The 17154-nt window shown below is 46.6% G+C and overlaps 1 protein-coding gene across 2 annotated transcripts in view; it reads right to left on the bottom strand.

Moving 5' to 3' along the window:
* Window positions 1-17154, bottom strand: part of LOC122544240 (pregnancy zone protein-like) — a 321085-nt gene that overhangs the window by 59686 nt on the left and 244245 nt on the right. Inside the window, exons 18-23 of one of the 2 annotated variants that reach the window (XM_087980973.1) lie at window positions 15183-15351; window positions 11558-11783; window positions 10750-10876; window positions 6855-6976; window positions 4490-4541; window positions 3168-3251 (exon numbers count right to left, since the gene is read on the bottom strand). In XM_087980973.1, coding sequence (XP_087837099.1) covers window positions 3168-3251; window positions 4490-4541; window positions 6855-6976; window positions 10750-10876; window positions 11558-11783; window positions 15183-15351 — 780 coding nt within the window. The remainder of the gene's footprint in view (window positions 1-3167; window positions 3252-4489; window positions 4542-6854; window positions 6977-10749; window positions 10877-11557; window positions 11784-15182; window positions 15352-17154) is intronic. The other variant, XM_087980974.1, reaches the window with a different exon arrangement.

The raw sequence follows: 17154 nt of genomic DNA, 5'->3' as shown, positions 1-17154 counted from the left end.
AAGTCTCTGGCTATCGACTCTATCCATGCCTCTCATTACCTTGTATATATCGAACAGGTCACCTCTCTTCCTCCTTCTCTCCAGAGAGAAAGGTCTGAGCTTAGTTAACCTCTCTTCATAAGGCAAGCCCTCCAGTCCAGGCAGCATCCTCGTAAACCTTCTTTGCACCCTCTCCAAAGCCTCCATATCTTTCCTATGATAGGGTCGCCAGAACTGGACACAATATTCCAGTCTTACCAGGGACTTGTAGAATTGCAGCAAAACTTTGTAGCTCTTAAACACAACACCACTGTTAGTGAAAACCAAAACACCATATGCTTTCTTAACAAAGTGACCAGAGAGGCAACTATATCATCAACAGGGTGCCTTGTGTGTGGAATGAACTGCCAGACAAAGTAGTAAGCACAGGTACAGTTACAGTTAAAAGACATTTGGGCAGGCCCAAGAACAGGAAAGGTTTTGAGGGATATAGGCTAAACGCAGGCAAGTGGGACTGGTCCAGATTGGGAAACTGTCAGCATGGCTGAGCTGGACCAATGGGTCTGTTTCTGCGCTGTATGATTCTATGATTCTTAAACTAGTGAAGGTTGGGGGAAGATATAGATAAATTGTTATTATGTTACTATCATTGGATAGTAACATAATAAATGTGAAGACAATGATAGATAAGAAGATTTATAGGATAAAAACCAGCTTTATCAATGAGAAGTTTTTTTTGATCAACAATACCGATAAGCAACAATGTATGATAATGGCGATTCAAACATTCAAACATCTGAAACAATGGTCAGGGTACAGAAGAAATCTTCCCTTCAAAAAGGCTAAGGATAATTGCAGAAGGTTAATATGCAGGTACAGCAAATATTTGGGAAAACTAATGAAATGTTATCACTTCTTGCGAGGGAAGTTGAATATAAATGTTATGGTTCAGGGCAAGGGTGAAACTGCATCTGAAGGACCGTGTAAGGTATTGATCTTTATATCTGAGGAAAGATAGAAACGCATTTGAGGCAGATCAATGAAGCTTTACCAGACTAACAGCTGGAAAGGAAAACCTGTCTTGTGAGGAAAAGTTAGACAGACCAGGTTTGTATCCATGGATATCCTGAGGAGTTTTGACAGGATGGTTCTGGAGAGGTAGTTTCCTCTCGATGAATCTTGAACTAAGAGGTCATCTATTTATAATCAAGATGAGGGATTGCTTTCTCTTGGGGGAGTTGCAAGGGTTTGGATCATGACTTCTCAGAAGCTGGCAGAAATAGGTTCTTTAAATAGATTTTAAATTTGAGGTGGATATGAGGTCTAAAACACTGAAAGAAGAATGATATCAACCATTAATTAGATTAGATTAGATTACATTAGTGTGGAAACAGGCCCTTCGGCCCAACAAGTCCACACCGACCCGCCGAAGCGTAACCCACCCATACCCCTACATTTACCCCTTACCTAACACTACGGGCAATTTAGCATGGCCAATTCACCTGACCTGCACATCTTTGGACTGTGGGAGGAAACCGGAGCACCCGGAGGAAACCTACGCAAACATGGGGAGAACGTGCAAACTCCACAGTCAGTCACCTGAGGCGGGAATTGAACCCGGGTCCCTGGTGCTGTGAGGCAGCAGTGCTAACCACTGTGCCACCGTGCCGCCCACAATATATTAAATGGTGGAGCAGGTTGGACAGGTCAGATATTAGAGCATTTTTCTTGTGATTGTATGTTAGAAGCTTTCAGATTCCTAACCACAGCCCCGATTACAATACCAAAGATAAACATATTTCAATCCAAAATACAAACCACACCACAATCCCAAAACCCAAACCATACCTCAATCCCAAAACCCAAACCATGCCTCAATCCCAAAACCCAAACCATGCCTCAATCCCAAAACCCAAACCATGCCTCGATCCCAAACCATGCCTCGATCCCAAAACCCAAACCATACCTCAATCCCAAAACCCAAACCATGCCTCGATCCCAAACCATGCCTCAATCCCAAAACCCAAACCATACCTTAATCCCAAAACCCAAACCATGCCTCGATCCCAAACCATGCCTCAATCCCAAAACCCAAACCATACCTTAATCCCAAAACCCAAACCATGCCTCGATCCCAAACCATGTCTCAATCCCAAAACCCAAACCATACCTTAATCCCAAAACCTAAACCGTACCTCAATCCCAAAACCTAAACCGTACCTCAATCCCAAAACACAAACCATGCCTCAATCCCAAAACCCAAACTATACCTCAATCCCAAAACCCAAACCATTCCTCAATCCCAAAACCCAAACCGTACCTCAATCCCAAAACCCAAACTATACCTCAATCCCAAAACGCAAACCATGCCTCAATCCCAAAACCCAAACCGTACCTCAATCCCAAAACCCAAACTATACCTCAATCCCAAAACGCAAACCATGCCTCAATCCCAAAACCCAAACCGTACCTCAATCCCAAACCCCAAACTATACCTCAACCCCAAAACGCAAACCATGCCTCAATCCCAAAACCCAAACCATGCCTCAATCCCAAAACGCAAAACCATACCTCAATCCCAAAACCCAAACCATGCCTCAATCCCAAAACCCAAACCATTCCTCAATCCCAAAACCCAAACCGTACCTCAATCCCAAAACCCAAACTATACCTCAATCCCAAAACGCAAACCATGCCTCAATCTCAAAACCCAAACCGTACCTCAATCCCAAAACGCAAACCATGCCTCAATCCCAAAACCCAAACCATGCCTCAATCCCAAAACGCAAAACCATACCTCAATCCCAAAACCCAAACCATGCCTCAATCCCAAAACGCAAAACCATACCTCAATCCCAAAACCCAAACTATACCTCAATCCCAAAATGCAAACCATGCCTCAATCCCAAAACCCAAACTATACCTCAATCCCAAAACCCAAACCGTACCTCAACCCCAAAACCCAAACAATACCCCAATCCCAAAAACAACTTGCCCCCAATTTCAGTTTCAACAAAAAGAGAAAGAGAGAGAGAGAGGAAGAGGATGAGATAGTGATGTAATGATGTTTCTCTCTCATCCTTGTGGAGGTCAGTGGTTGTTATCATTCTTCAGTATGGAATATGACTGAAGCCTTCCCTTTCCAGAGTTATGTACAAGCCTCCATCGGATTGCTATTAGATTCTTACCCAGCACAGTCACATAGGCCCTGCTTGATCCTTCAATGACGTCTTGAGGAAGTTCGAGCTGGAACTCCTCAGTGATTGGCTTGCCTGGATCGAAGATCAAATGTGAGAACCTCCAGTTAGTCTTTGACAACCCACATAACCCATAAGGACAGCACACTGACCCCACCTCTCAGCTGCACCCCTTCCAGGTTTTCCCACTATTATCTCAATCACCATCATCAACTCCAATCTCATTCCCAGAGTGATGTGTCCTCAGACAGAGTGACAGTGAACCCATTAAATCACCCAATGCCGCAACCATCATCAATAAATCTTCCACATACAATCACTATCATTACATCACTCTCTCACTTTGTCTGTCTATCTGTCTCTCTCTTTCTCTCATATATCTCTCTTTATGCCTGTCTTTTCCACCCACCCTCTCTCCCATCCAGGACTGAGGGCAGTCCCTCATACACTCCCTGTCTCCAAATAGAGCTGAGGGACATACACTCCCACACATACTCACTCTCCCCACAGAGCCAGAGCGAAGAGACCTTCACTTACTGTCTCCCTCACACAGAGCCAGAGCAGAGAGACCCTCCCTCACTGTCTCCCTCATACAGAGCCAGAGCTGAGGGACCCTCCCTCACTGTCTCCCTCACACAGAGCCAGAGCGAAGAGACCCTCACTTACTTTCTCCCTCACACAGAGCCAGAGCAGAGAGACCCTCCCTCACTGTCTCCCTCATACAGAGCCAGTGCTTTTTTTTTAGATTACATTAGATTACATTAGATTACATTACAGTGTGGAAACAGGCCCTTCGGCCCAACAAGTCCACACCGATCCGCCGAAGCGAAACCCACCCATACCCCTACATTTACCCCTTACCTAACACTACGGGCAATTTAGCATGGCCAATTCACCTGACCCTGCACATCTTTGGACTATGGGAGGAAACCGGAACACCCGGAGGAAACCCACGCAGACACGGGGAGAACGTGCAAACTCCACACAGTCAGTCGCCTGAGGCAGGAACTGAACCCAGGTCTCAGGCACTGTGAGGCAGCAGTGCTAACCACTGTGCCACCGTGCCGCCCACAAGGGACATTCCGTCACTGTCTCCCTCACACAGAGCCAGAGCTGAGGGACACTCCCTTGCTGTCCCCCTCACACAGAGCCAGAGCTGAGGGACAATCCCTTGCTGTCTCCCTCACACAGAGCCAGAGCTGAGGGACCCTCCCTCACTGTCTCCCTCTCCTTCATCAAAATGCTGAGGGAACTTGACTTGACTGGATGTTCAGATGGTCCCATTTCCCACCAGGTGAACTGGAGTCTTCTACCTGCTGGACACACCAAAGAGTTGTGGGTCAGTTCAGTCTCGATGCCCTCGGGCTGCAAGACAGAGAGTGAGTGTCAGCGAAAGGGAATATGTGACAAAAAGATCGAGAATTTGGGAGACAGGAAGGTAGTGAGATGGATAACAGAGACACAGAGATAGGAGAAGAGTGAGACAGAGAGTCAGATCGACAGAAAGCAAGATGCAGAGATGGAGTGGTAGAGAGGATGAAACAGAGAGTGCAAGGGACAGAGATAGCACAAGACAGTGAGAGGGAGAGACAGAGAGGGAGAGAGGGAGAGAGACAACAGGGAGTAACAGATGAAAGAAGATCTGTAAAAGAGAGCAGGGAGCAAAATATCGATAGAGAGACAGATAGGGACGCATGGCAGGGGGAAGAGAGAGAGAGAGAGAGAGCGCGCGAGAAGGGCAAAATATCAGGGAGAAAGAGATAGATTCCAAGAGTGAGTAGGAGAAAGAAGAAGACAGAGATGAAGGGATAGATGACAGAGATTTAGGAAAGAGAAAGAGAGAGGAGATTGAGAGACAGAAAAGAGAGGGAGAGAGAGATTATGTTCTAATCATCATGAAAAGCAATAAAGTAAAAGAGCAAAACAATTTCACATAAGCACAATCATCCATAGTTACTTGGCAGGTTTAATCTGTTTACTTCAATGATCAGACTCCAGATCAATACCAAATAACCATGAATCAGTAAATGATCTTTAAATTGTACTGCTCCATTTTGATTAACTAGCTGACTCAAAGAAAGATCTGACAGATCTGGCAGTCAGTCCTCTCAAGGCATTCAGCAATGGACACAGTCAACCAGAACCAGTTGATGCATTTCCACTCTTACTCATCTTTGATGTTTGGAAACAGATTGATATGGAAGGATCATATGTGGATATTGAGAGTAGAAATATGGAAATGTTCAGAAATTCTGGACTAAAAGGAATTTACCAGGATTGTGAAGGAATGTGCATAGTTCGACAATAACGAGAGTACTGACTCACCAATGAACTAATGAAAAGTTGAGTGAATTTGGAAAATAGGCGAGCAAAGCTTTTTAAGATACAGCGCCTGACTTTGCTGTCCACACCTGAGGCGCCCCCCCAACCTCCTTCTGCAATTCTGTCTGCTAAAGGTTACCTAGCAAGACTCTTTTGATTTGAATCATTTTTGTGCAGGACACCTGAGTCTGTCAGTAAAGGAGAGACAATCTCCTGCAGCAATATGATGTCTCACCCCTTAAAAAAAGAGATTAAGGAGAAATCTTAGAACAGGACAGGCTGCACAGATTGTATTCTCTCTCTCACACAGAAATATTTCTGTGATCCAGCGAATGTTCCAGATATAAGCCATCTCTGACTAGTTCATAAGCCCCGAAAAGTCAAAGCATGTCCACTCAAAGGCCAAAGCCTAATTGTCCTTCTGTGTGAACTGAAGTGAGCCTGAAGGTATCTGAAGAAATTTTCTCACTCCACATCAGTGAGCATTTTGATTTCATCAACAGAAAATTCTGGAAATTTAAAGATCACATTTACCTTTTGTGTTCGGTCCAATGGCCCATAGAGAGCAGGCCTTCTGAATTTTTAAATTTAGTTTTCTCCCTCTTTGTCTGTCTGCATGTCTCTTTCTCACTCTCTCTCTCTCTCTGCCTCTCCCCCTCAATCACCTTCCCTTTTTCTCTGTCTCTGGAATATACCTTAGTTGCTCACCCATTCTGTAACTTAAGGAATTGTTTTTTTTAGATTAGATTAATTACAGTATGGAAACAGGCCCTTCGGCCCAACAAGTCCATACCAACCCGCCCGAAGCACAATCCACCCATACCCCTACATTTACCCCTTACCTAACACTACAGGGAATTTAGCATGGCCAATTCACCTGACCTGCACATCTGTGGACTGTGGGAGGAAACCGGAGCATCCGGAGGATGTGCAAACTCCACACAGTCAGTCGCCTAAGGTGGGAATTGAACCCAGGTCTCTGGCGCTGTGAGGCAGCAGTGCTAACCACTGTGCCACTGTGCCACCCATTTTCTTTTATGATAAATGAGATACCTCTGAGTTTATCAGAAATCCATTGAAAGTCACCTTTGTTCTGATAATGGAAATTAAGGAAAATAATTTAGCTATTTTACCAATTGAATTAATACATTAAAACTTTAAGCAGGACTGATCTTTCAGTCAGCAGGACACCCTGTGCCAGACACATCATATATTCCTCAATAAAGTTTCTAGACCCTGAGTGTTCACTCTTCTGTCAGTCATCTCTCCATTCTCCTGCCCAATTACAGCCCTCCCTTAACCCTGCACCCATTCAGCTTTAAGCCAATTCCTTCTCAATCATTGCACAGTTCTGACCTTGATGAGGAGGGATTTCCGAATGACATCCAGAGCTCCTTTAGCAGGGACAATCGCCATCTCATTCCCACACAGAGTCTCAGAGGCAATCGATTCAGCTTGCACTGTCAAATTCTGCTGGCCTGGATCATTGAGAGAGAGACAGAGAGAGAGAGAGAGACAGAGAGACAGAGAAAGAGGAGAAATGTGAGCATGAATCAGGGCTGATTTATTCCTTCTATATCCCACAGACTGGACAAAGGATGTGGAGCAGGAACATGGGATGATGCTCCCGAATCTTCCCTAAACTGGGGATCAGGAACCGGAGCACAGACTGATTCATCTTCTCGGTCCTTAATCTGGGATCATTCCACAGGGATTACGAATGGAACACTGTGTTGATTCTCCCTTTCCCTCCCTTTTTGCTATTTCTGTTGGGGAGGTTTTAAACTAACGTGGCAGAGGGCTGGGAACCAGAAGAGAAGATTGCCACCCAGGTAAATAGTGCGGTGAAGAAGGCATATGGCGTACTGGCTTTTATTGGTAGAGGAATTGAGTTCTGGAGTACTGAGGTCATGTTGCAGTTGTATAAGACTCTGGTGCGGCCGCATCTGGAGTATTGTGTGCAGTTTTGGTCACCATACTATAGGAAGGATGTGGAGGCACTGGAACGGGTGCAGAGGAGGTTTACCAGGATGTTGCCTGGTATGGTAGGAAGATCGTATGAGGAAAGGCTGAGGCACTTGGGGTTGTTTTCATTGGAGAAAAGAAGGTTTAGGGGTGACTTGATAGAGGTGTATAAGATGATTAGGGGTTTAGATAGGGTCGACAGTGAGAATCTTTTTCCACGTATGGAGTCAGCTATTACAAGGGGGCATAGCTTTAAATTAAGGGGGGGTAGGTATAGGACAGATGTTAGGGGTAGGTTCTTTACTCAGCGAGTCGTGAGTTCATGGAATGCCCTGCCAGTAGCAGTGGTGGACTCTCCCTCATTATGGGCATTTAAGCGGGCATTGGATAGGCATATGGAGGATCGTGGACTAGTGTAGGTTAGGTGGGCTTGGATCGGCACAACATCGAGGGCCGAAGGGCCTGTACTGCGCTGTATTCTTCTATGTTCTATGTAAGACTAGTAGATAGTGAGGTGGAAACTGGAGACTATAACGATCACAAAGTTAGCATTACCAAGGGGACGAGTAGGCAGAAAGCAGATGAACGCAAAAGAATTGGTGGATTGAAGTGCATATACTTTAATGCAAGGAGTATAGTGGGTAAGGCAGATGAACTTAGGGCTTAGATTGGTACCTGGGAGTATGATGTTATTGCGATCACAGAGACTTGGTTGAAGGAAAGGCATGATCGGCAACTAAATGTTCCAGGATATAGATGCTTCAGACAGAACAGGGAGGCAAGTAAACGGGGGGTGGGGGAGGTCAGGCATTGCTGGTCAGGGATGATAACACGGCTGTGCTGAAGGAAGACACAATGGAGGGCTTGAGCAGTGAGTCTTTATGGGTAGAGCTGAGAAATAAGAAGGGTGCAGTTATATTGGTGGGGCTCCCAACAGTGAACGTGAGGTAGAAGAACAAATATTACAGAAAGATGTAGAGGCAATAGGGTAGTCATGATGGAGATGTAATTTTCCCAACATTGATTGGGATACAATTAGTGTCAGAGGTCTGGATGGGGGAGAATTTGTAAGGAGAATCCAGGAAAGTTTTCTAGAGCAGTATGTCAATAATCCGATGAGGGAAGGGGCCATATTGGACCTGGTGTTGGGGAATGAGCCAGGGCAGGTGGGAGAAGTTGCAGTGGGGGATTTCTTTGGAAATGGTGACCACAATTCTGCAAGTTTTAAAATACTTGTAGACAAAGATGAAAGTGATGGCCCTAAGGGAAGAGTACTAAACTAGGCCAAGGCCAATCATATCTAAATTAGGCAGGAGCTGGGAAAAGTGGATTGGACACAGTTATTTGAAGGGAAGTCCATATTTGATAATGTGGGAGACTTTCAAAGATAGGTTGAAGATAGTGCAGGATAGGCATGTCCCTTTGAAAACATAGCATAGGAAAGGCAAGATTTGTGAACCATGCATGACAAGAGAAATTGTGCGATTAGCCAAGAGGAAAAGGGAAACATACATAAGGTCCAGGCAGCTAAGAACAGAACGGGCCCTGGAGGAATATCAGGAGAGTAGGACCATTCTTAAATAAGGAATCAAGCGGGCTAAAAGGGGTCATGAAATAGCTTTAGCAAGCAGAATTAAGGAGAATCCCAAAGCTTTTTATTCTTACATAAGAAGCAAGAGAATAATGAGAGAAAGGGTTGGCCCACTAAAGGATAAGGAAGGAAGGTTGTGTGGAGAACCTGAGAAAATGGACACGATGAATGTTGAGATTAGAGATAGAAGTTTGATTACTCAGGATCATGTTGACATAAGTAGGGAAGATGTGTTGGGTAGGCGAAAGGATATTAAGGTGAACAAATCCCCAGAACTGGATGAGATCTATCCCAGGTTGCTGAGGGAAGCAAGAGAGCTGGGGCCCTGACAGATATTTTTGTGACAGATAACTTTCCTTAAACACAGGTGAGGTGCAGGAGGACTGGAGGGTTGCTCATGTTGTCCCCCTGTACAAGAAGGGTAGTAGGGATATTCCAGGTAACTACAGACCAGTGAGCCTGACGTCAGTGGTGGGAAAGTTGCTGGAGAAAGTACTGAGGGATAAAATCTAGTTATATTTGGAAAAGAATGGGCTTATCAGTGGTAGGTAACATGGTTTTGTGTGGGAGATCATGCCTTGCCAACTTAATAGAGTTAATTGAGGAAGTGACCAAGTTGATCGATGAAGAAAGGACTGTTGATGTCATATACATGGACTTTAGTAAGGCGTTTGATATGCTTCCCCATGGTAAACTAATGGAGAAAGTGAAATCACATGGTGTGCAGGGTGTTCTAGTGAGGTGGATAAAGAACTGGCTGAGCAACAGGAGACAGAGAGTAGTAGTTGAAGGGAGTTTCTCGAAATGGAGAAAGGTGACCAGTGGTGTTCCACAGGGGTCAGTGTTGGGGCCACTGTTGTGTGTAATATACATAAATGATCTGGAAGAGGGCATTGTTGGTCTGATCAGTACGTTTACAGATGACACGAAGATTGGTGGAGTAGCAAGAAAGCATAGGGGACTGTCAAAGCATACAGGAGAATATAGATAGACTGGAGAGTTGGGCAGAAAAGTGGCAGATGGATTTCAATCCAGACAAATGTGAGGTGATGCATTTTGGGAAGTCTAATTCTAGAGCAAATTATACAGTAAATGGAAGAGCCTTGGGAAAAGTTGTTGGGCAGAGAGATCGGGGAGTTCAGGTCCATTGTACCCCGAAGGCAGCTGCACAGGTGGATAGAGTGGTCAAGAAGGCATATGGTATGCTTGCCTTCATCGTAAGGGGCATTGAGTATAAGAGCTGGCGGGTCACGTTAACATTGTACAAGACTTTGGTTCGGCTGCATTTAGAATACTGTAAAAAGGTAGATTTTACCCTTTCTTCCCTAACTCAGGGATTGGGAACAGGTACCTGGAATTATTCTCCCCTTCCCTAATTCAGGGATTGGGAACAGGTATCTGGAATGATTCTCCCCTTCCCCCCCTAACATAGGGATCGGAAGCAGGTACCCGGAATAATTTTTCCCCTCCCTCCTGAAACCAAGAATCGGAATAGGTACCTGGAATGATTCTCCCCTTCCCTTCCAAACCCAGGGATTGGGAGCATGTACATGGAATGTGTCTCCCCTTCCTTGACTGACCCAGGGATTGGGAACAGTTACCTGAAATAGTTCTCCCCCTCTCTCCCTAACCCAGGGATCCGGAACAAAGGCTCCTTGGCCCAGATTGGAGTCTGGTGCTCAGTAAATTACTGACCCAGTCCCGTGGCGAGGAGATGCCAGCTGAAAGTCTGACTGTCCTGGGAGCAGATGCAAGTCATATGTTCGATGTCACTTTCTGCTGTTACAGTAAATCCCTGGGCATTGAGCAGGGTCACTTTCACCTGAGGAAAGAGGAAATGGGTAAATGTGCCACAACGCAGGACTCAGTCCAGAAGTTCACAGCTAGTCTTTGGGTCATCTCCACAAAAAGCAGGACAGGATCCAACCCGGCCAATTACCGCCCCAATCATCAGTAAAGTACAGGAATGCAGAACTATCAAGTAGCAACTGCTCAGCAATAACCTGTGTATACCGTCTCCAAGCTGCATTGCTAATATTCATTGAGATACCTTCCAGACCCACGACCAATACCATATGGACACACAAGGGCAGCAGCTGCATGGGCAGAGTACCTACCAGAAGTTCCCTTCTGAGCCACTCACCATCCTAAGCTGGAAATATATCACTGTTCCTTCAGTGTTGAAACCCTTGAATTCTCTTGCAAAGAATATTGTACTATTGGTTGACCCACATGGACTCCAGCAGTTGAAGAAAGGACCTCAGCAATGGTTAAGAAATGCTGGCCCAGCCAGAGCCACACACATAGATCTTGTGAAGGAATATACAAGTACTCCGCTCTGAGTTTGGCATCCAACATGATGAGCAGGAGTAACAGACAATTCGTCCCCGGTCTGTATTCAGCTAACATGATGCCATAACTGGTGTCGTGTAGGGCAAAAATGGCAGGGAAGAGGCTGGGACCTCATTCCAGTGTGGAATAACAAGCAGGCAAGCTCACTCACCACAAGACATTGACTCAGGTAGTTGAAGACTTTGGCATTGAGAGTGAAGCCCTCGGTTCTGACAACAGCAAAGGGCAGAGCCAGTTCGACGAAGAATGGTTGAAATGCCTTGAAGGTGGCAGTGTTGGAGATTCCAATTCCCACATGGCTAGTACAGAACATGCTGCCCTTCCATTCCGTGATAGAGTCTGGAACTGTGATGGGGACAGAGACAATCCCAGAGGATCTGAGGTGAAAGGAAGGTAGTCATGGAATTGGAAAAGACAGTATGCACTGAAATAAAAACCAACTGCAGTGAGATCCTTCAACAGTGCGGCACTCCTTCAGTACTGACCCTCTGACAGTGCGGCACTCCCTCAGCATGGACCCTCTGACAGTGCAGCACTCCCTTGGTACTGACCCTCTGGCAGTGTGGCACTCCCTCAGCACGGACCCTCTGACAGTGCAGCACTCCCTCGGTACTGACCCTCTGACAGTGCCACACTCTCTCAGCACTGACCTTCTGATAGTGTGGCACTCCCTCAGTACTGACCCTCTGACAGTGTGGCACTCCCTCAGTACTGACCCTCTGACAGTGTGGCACTCCCTCAGTACTGACCCTCTGACAGTGCGGCACTCCCTCAGTACTGACCCTCTGACAGTGTGGCACTCCCTCAGTACTGACCCACTGATAATGCGGCACTCCCTCAGTACTGACCCTCTGACAGTGTGGCATTCCCTCAGTACTGACCCACTGATAATGCGGCACTCCCTCAGCACTGACCCTCTGACAGTGTGGCACTCCCTCAGTACTGACCGTCTGACAGTGTGGCACTCCCTCAGTACTGACCGTCTGACAGTGTGGCACTCCCTCAGTACTGACCCACTGATAATGCGGCACTCCCTCAGTACTGACCCTCTGACAGTATGGCATTCCTCAGGTGACAATGCGGCATTCCCTCAGCACTGACTCTCAAATGGTGCAGTACTCCGTCAATGCTGATAAACCAATGGCCTAGCGCTCCCTCAGTACGAACTATCTGACAGTGTAGTACTCCCTCAGTACTGACCCTCCATCTGTGCAGTACTGAGTAACTACTTCTCCAACAACCCTTTCTACTCAGTAACTGCCTATATCCGGACACTGCGACTGATCTCAGTAACCTCTCCACCACCAACAACTCTTCCTAGTCTGTAACCTCCTAAATGTCTGACACTGCAATCGATCTCAGTAACCTCCTCTAGAGCCTGCCTCTGTTTTTTAGATTACTTACAGTGTGGAAACAGGCCCTTCGGCCCAACAAGTCCACACCACCCCGCCGAAGCGCAACCCACCCATACCCCTACATGTACCCCTTACCTAACACTACGGGCAATTTAGCATGGCCAATTCACCTGACCTGCACATCTTTGGACTGTGGGAGGAAACCGGAGCACCCGGAGGAAACCCACGCAGACACGGGGAGAACGTGCAAACTCCACACAGTCAGTCGCCTGAGGCGGGAATTGAACCCAGGTCTCTGGCACTGTGAGGCAGCAGTGCTAACCACTGTGCCACCGTGCCGCTGTTATGTCATATCGCCCTAAAGCTGAATATCCTTTATCCACTACAGCCCCATATATCTGTCACGTCCTCCTGCCCCTACCCTCCTCCATTTCTTTACAACCTATTCTTGTGCTACCTTCTCCTAGCTCTTACACAGCTTCCTGCCTGACACCTCCCCCAGCACCTACACCTTACTACAAATCTACAATGCAATCTAGATCCTAGGACTTCATCTAGGACAAAGAACTCTCCCTATCACTGTCACCTCATCCAGCATCGACACCCTTCCCTACTTATCCAATATTTCTCCTGATTTCTATAAGTTCCTCCTGTCACCCACCATATCCCTATAAAATTCTCCAGACCCTGCCACATTTCCAAACTCTTTAGCCTCCTCTATCCCTATCCATCTTCCATTCTCTGTAACCTACTCCATCTCCTACACCCCATAATGTCTTTGTAACATCCTCCTGTCACTGCAACATTCTCCAACTCTATAATTTTTTCTATCCCCTATCCATCTTCCCTTCTCTGTAACTGTCCCAACCCCCTACAACCGGCATGGTGGCACATTCGGGCAGCACGGTGACACAGTGGTTAGCACTGCTGCCTCCCTGTGCCAGAGACAATTCCCGCCTCAGGCAACTTCTGCATGGAGTTTGCAAATTCTCCCCGTGTCTGTGTGGGTTTCCTCCGGGTGCTCCAGTTTCCTCCCACAGTCCAAAAAATGTGCAGGTTAGGTGAATTGGCCATGCTAAATTGCCCGTAGTGTTAGGTGAAGTGTGTAGTAACTGGAGGAGATAGTAGTGAAAGGCAAAGTTGTAAGGATTGGAGGAGTTACAGAGATTTGAAGATGTCTGAAAATTGGAGAAGATTACAGAGATAGGGTGTTCCAGGGGCTGGAGGTGGGGAATGTAGTCTGGATGGGTTGCTCTTCGGAGGGTCGGTGTGAACTTGTTGGGCCGAAGGGCCTGTTTCCGCACTATAAGTAATCTAAAAAATCCTCCCTATCTCTGAAACCACCTCCAGCCCCTGGAACACCCTATCTCTGTAATTTTCTTCAGTCTTCAGACATCTTCAAATCTCTGCAACTTCTCCAATTCTTACAATCCTGCCTATCACTACTATCTCTTCCAGTTACTACACACCTACAGGGAGGCACGGTGGCACAGTGGTTAGCACTGCTGCCTCACAGCGCCAGAGACCCGGGTTCAATTCCTGCCTCAGGCGACTGACTGTGTGGAGTTTGCACGTTCTCCCCGTGTCTGCGTGGGTTTCCTCCGGGTGCTCCGGTTTCCTCCCACAGTCCAAAGATGTGCAGGTCAGATAAATTGGCCATGCTAAATTGCCCGTAGTGTTAGGTAAGGGGCGAATGTAGGGGTATGGGTGGATTGCGCTTCGGCGGGGCGGTGTGGACTTGTTGGGCCGAAGGGCCTGTTTCCACACTGTAAGTAATCTAATCTAACCTCCCTTCCTTTGTAAAATCCTCCAGTGCCTGCAACACATCCTTTCTTTATAACTATCTCTTTCCAGTCCCAACATTCCTCATTGTTTCTGTGATTTCCTCCAGTCCCTATAACAACCCACATTTCTTTCACCTCCCTCAACTTCTCCAAACCTTCCTATCCTTGTCGCCTCCTCTAGTCCCTGCGAACTTCCCTCCAGATAACCTCCACCAGTACCTGCACACTTCTTTATCTTCCAATCTTTAAATTCTGCCCTACATGCATAACTTCTTCTGAACCCTGCATCATTACCCTTCTGTAGCGTCTTCTAGCCCCTCCATCACTCACTATCTCTGTATCCTGTTCCAGTCCCTGCCCCATGCCTTTCTCTGTAATCCTTCCCCAATCCCTACTAACTCTCTCTATCTCTGTAACCTCCTCTGTCCCCTATACCCCTCCCCATTTCCATAACCTCCTTCAGTCCCTTCAGCCATCACTATCTCTGTACATTCTTCTTGCCCCTGCACATTTCCCAATCTCGGTAACCTCCTCCAGATCCAATTTCCTGCGCGATTCTCCAAACCCAGCCTGTGTGCACCACCCCAGCCCGAACTCTGGGACTCTCCCAAATCCAGCAGATTAATTCCTCGCTTACCTGACAGGGACAAGATCCCAAATCCATGTCTCGGGAAAGTATTTTCGGATTTCGATGATGCGTCTGGGTGGTTGAATTTTGTTAGCTTCAATGTTGATGTTGAGTTCGTTAGACGCATCTAACATTTCCTCTGCTATTACTGGCATTTCATCCATTTCCAAGTAGTCTGCTGAAAGTATAGGAACGGACAGCAATTGTTTAGCAAAACATCGAGGGCTGATGGGCCTGTACTGTGCTAGACTGTTCTATGTTCCATGTTCTATGTTCAAAAGGTCATAGTTACACACTGAGGAGGTGATGAGTCCCATATTTTGGGGGTGACCAAGAGTGTTTTTAAAATTTATTCGGAGAATGATGTGGAGTCGAGGTTCATAGTTTGGGGAATGTGATGGGATCCACCGTTGGTGTGAGTCAGAGGGGGTCTCTTTTTTTCTATCTCTGTAATGCATTCAGGGAATGAATAAGTCACCGGCTGGACCAGCACATGTCTTTGGTTGCCCCTTGAGAAGGTGGTGGTGACCTGCCTTCTTGAAGCTGCCGTCCATGCACTGTGGGTAGACAATGCCTGGAGGGAGGGAACTCTAGGATTTTGACCCAGTGACATTGAAGGAATGGTGATATATTTCCAAATCAGCGAGCAGCTTTGAGGGGAACTTGCATGGGATGGTGTTCCCTTTTCTTCAAACTGGAAATGCGCATGGGTTTGGAAAGTGGTGTTTAAGTATCGTTGATGAACTTCCATTAAGCATCTTGTAGACAGTACACACTGCTGCTCCTGAGCATCGGTGGTGGAAGGAGTGGATATTTGTGGATTTAGTGCCAATCAAGTGGCTGCTTTGTACTGGATGGTGTTGAGCTCCTTGAGTGTTGTTGGGACTGTACACAGCCAGGCAAGTGGGAAGAATTCCATTGCACTCCTGACTGTACTCACTGCTGTATTCCAAGCCTCTGACCTGCTCTTGCAGCCACTGTATTTCTATGGTGAGCCCAGTGCAATTTCTGATCAATGGGAAACCCACAATGGTGAGAGTGTTAATGATGTCATTAAATGACAAGGGGGAGTGGTTCGATTCTCTCATTTGGGATGTGATGCCGTCAATGTGGATTTCACCAGTTTCCTCATTTCCCCTGCCCCCACCTCATCGGAGTTCCAAATTTCCAGCTCAGCACTGCACTCACGACTTGTCCCACCTATCCATCTTCCTTCCTACCTACCCACTCCGACCTATCACCATTACCCTCACCTCCAAATACCTATTGCACTCTCTACCCACCTTAACCTCAGCCCCACCATCACCCCATTTACTTCACCACCCCCTCAACTCACAGCCTCATTCCTGATGAAGGGCCTTTGCCCAAAATGTCAATTTGCCAACTCCTCGGATGCTGCCTGACCTGCTGTGCTTTTCCAGCACCATACGCTCAACCATCTCCCTCTAAACCCTCCCTATTCATATACCCATCCAGATGTCTTTTAAATGTTGTAAATGTACCAGCCTCCACCACTTCCACTGGCAGCTCATTCCATACACTCATCACTAATAAAAAGTTGTCGCTTAGGTCCCCTTTATATCTTTTCTCTCACACTCTAAACCTATGCCTCTAGCTCTGGAACCCACTGACCCCAGGGAAAAGGCCTTGCCTATTTACCCAATTCATGCCTCTCCTGCTTTGAAACTTCTATAAGATTACCCCTCAGCCCCCAGCACTTCAGGAAAAACAGCCACACCCTAGTCATCCTCTGCCTATAGCTCAAATCTCCAACCCTGGCAAGATCTTTGTAAATCTTTTCTGAAAAGCTTTCAAGTTTCACGACATCTTTCCGATAGGAAGGAGACCAGAATTACACGCAATATTCTAACAGTGGCCTAACCAATGTCCTGTACAGCCGCAACATGACCTCCCAACTCCAATACTCAATGTTCTAACCAATAAAGAAAAGCATTCTCGATGCCTTCCTCACTATCCTATC

Source organism: Chiloscyllium plagiosum, unplaced genomic scaffold (assembly GCF_037043375.1).
Source record: "Chiloscyllium plagiosum isolate Xiang-an unplaced genomic scaffold, Cpla_swu_hap1 HiC_scaffold_38, whole genome shotgun sequence".
In the NCBI taxonomy this organism is placed as follows: domain Eukaryota; kingdom Metazoa; phylum Chordata; class Chondrichthyes; order Orectolobiformes; family Hemiscylliidae; genus Chiloscyllium; species Chiloscyllium plagiosum.
The sequence above is the reverse complement of the archived record's forward strand: the minus strand, read 5'-3'. Positions and strand labels throughout refer to the sequence as shown.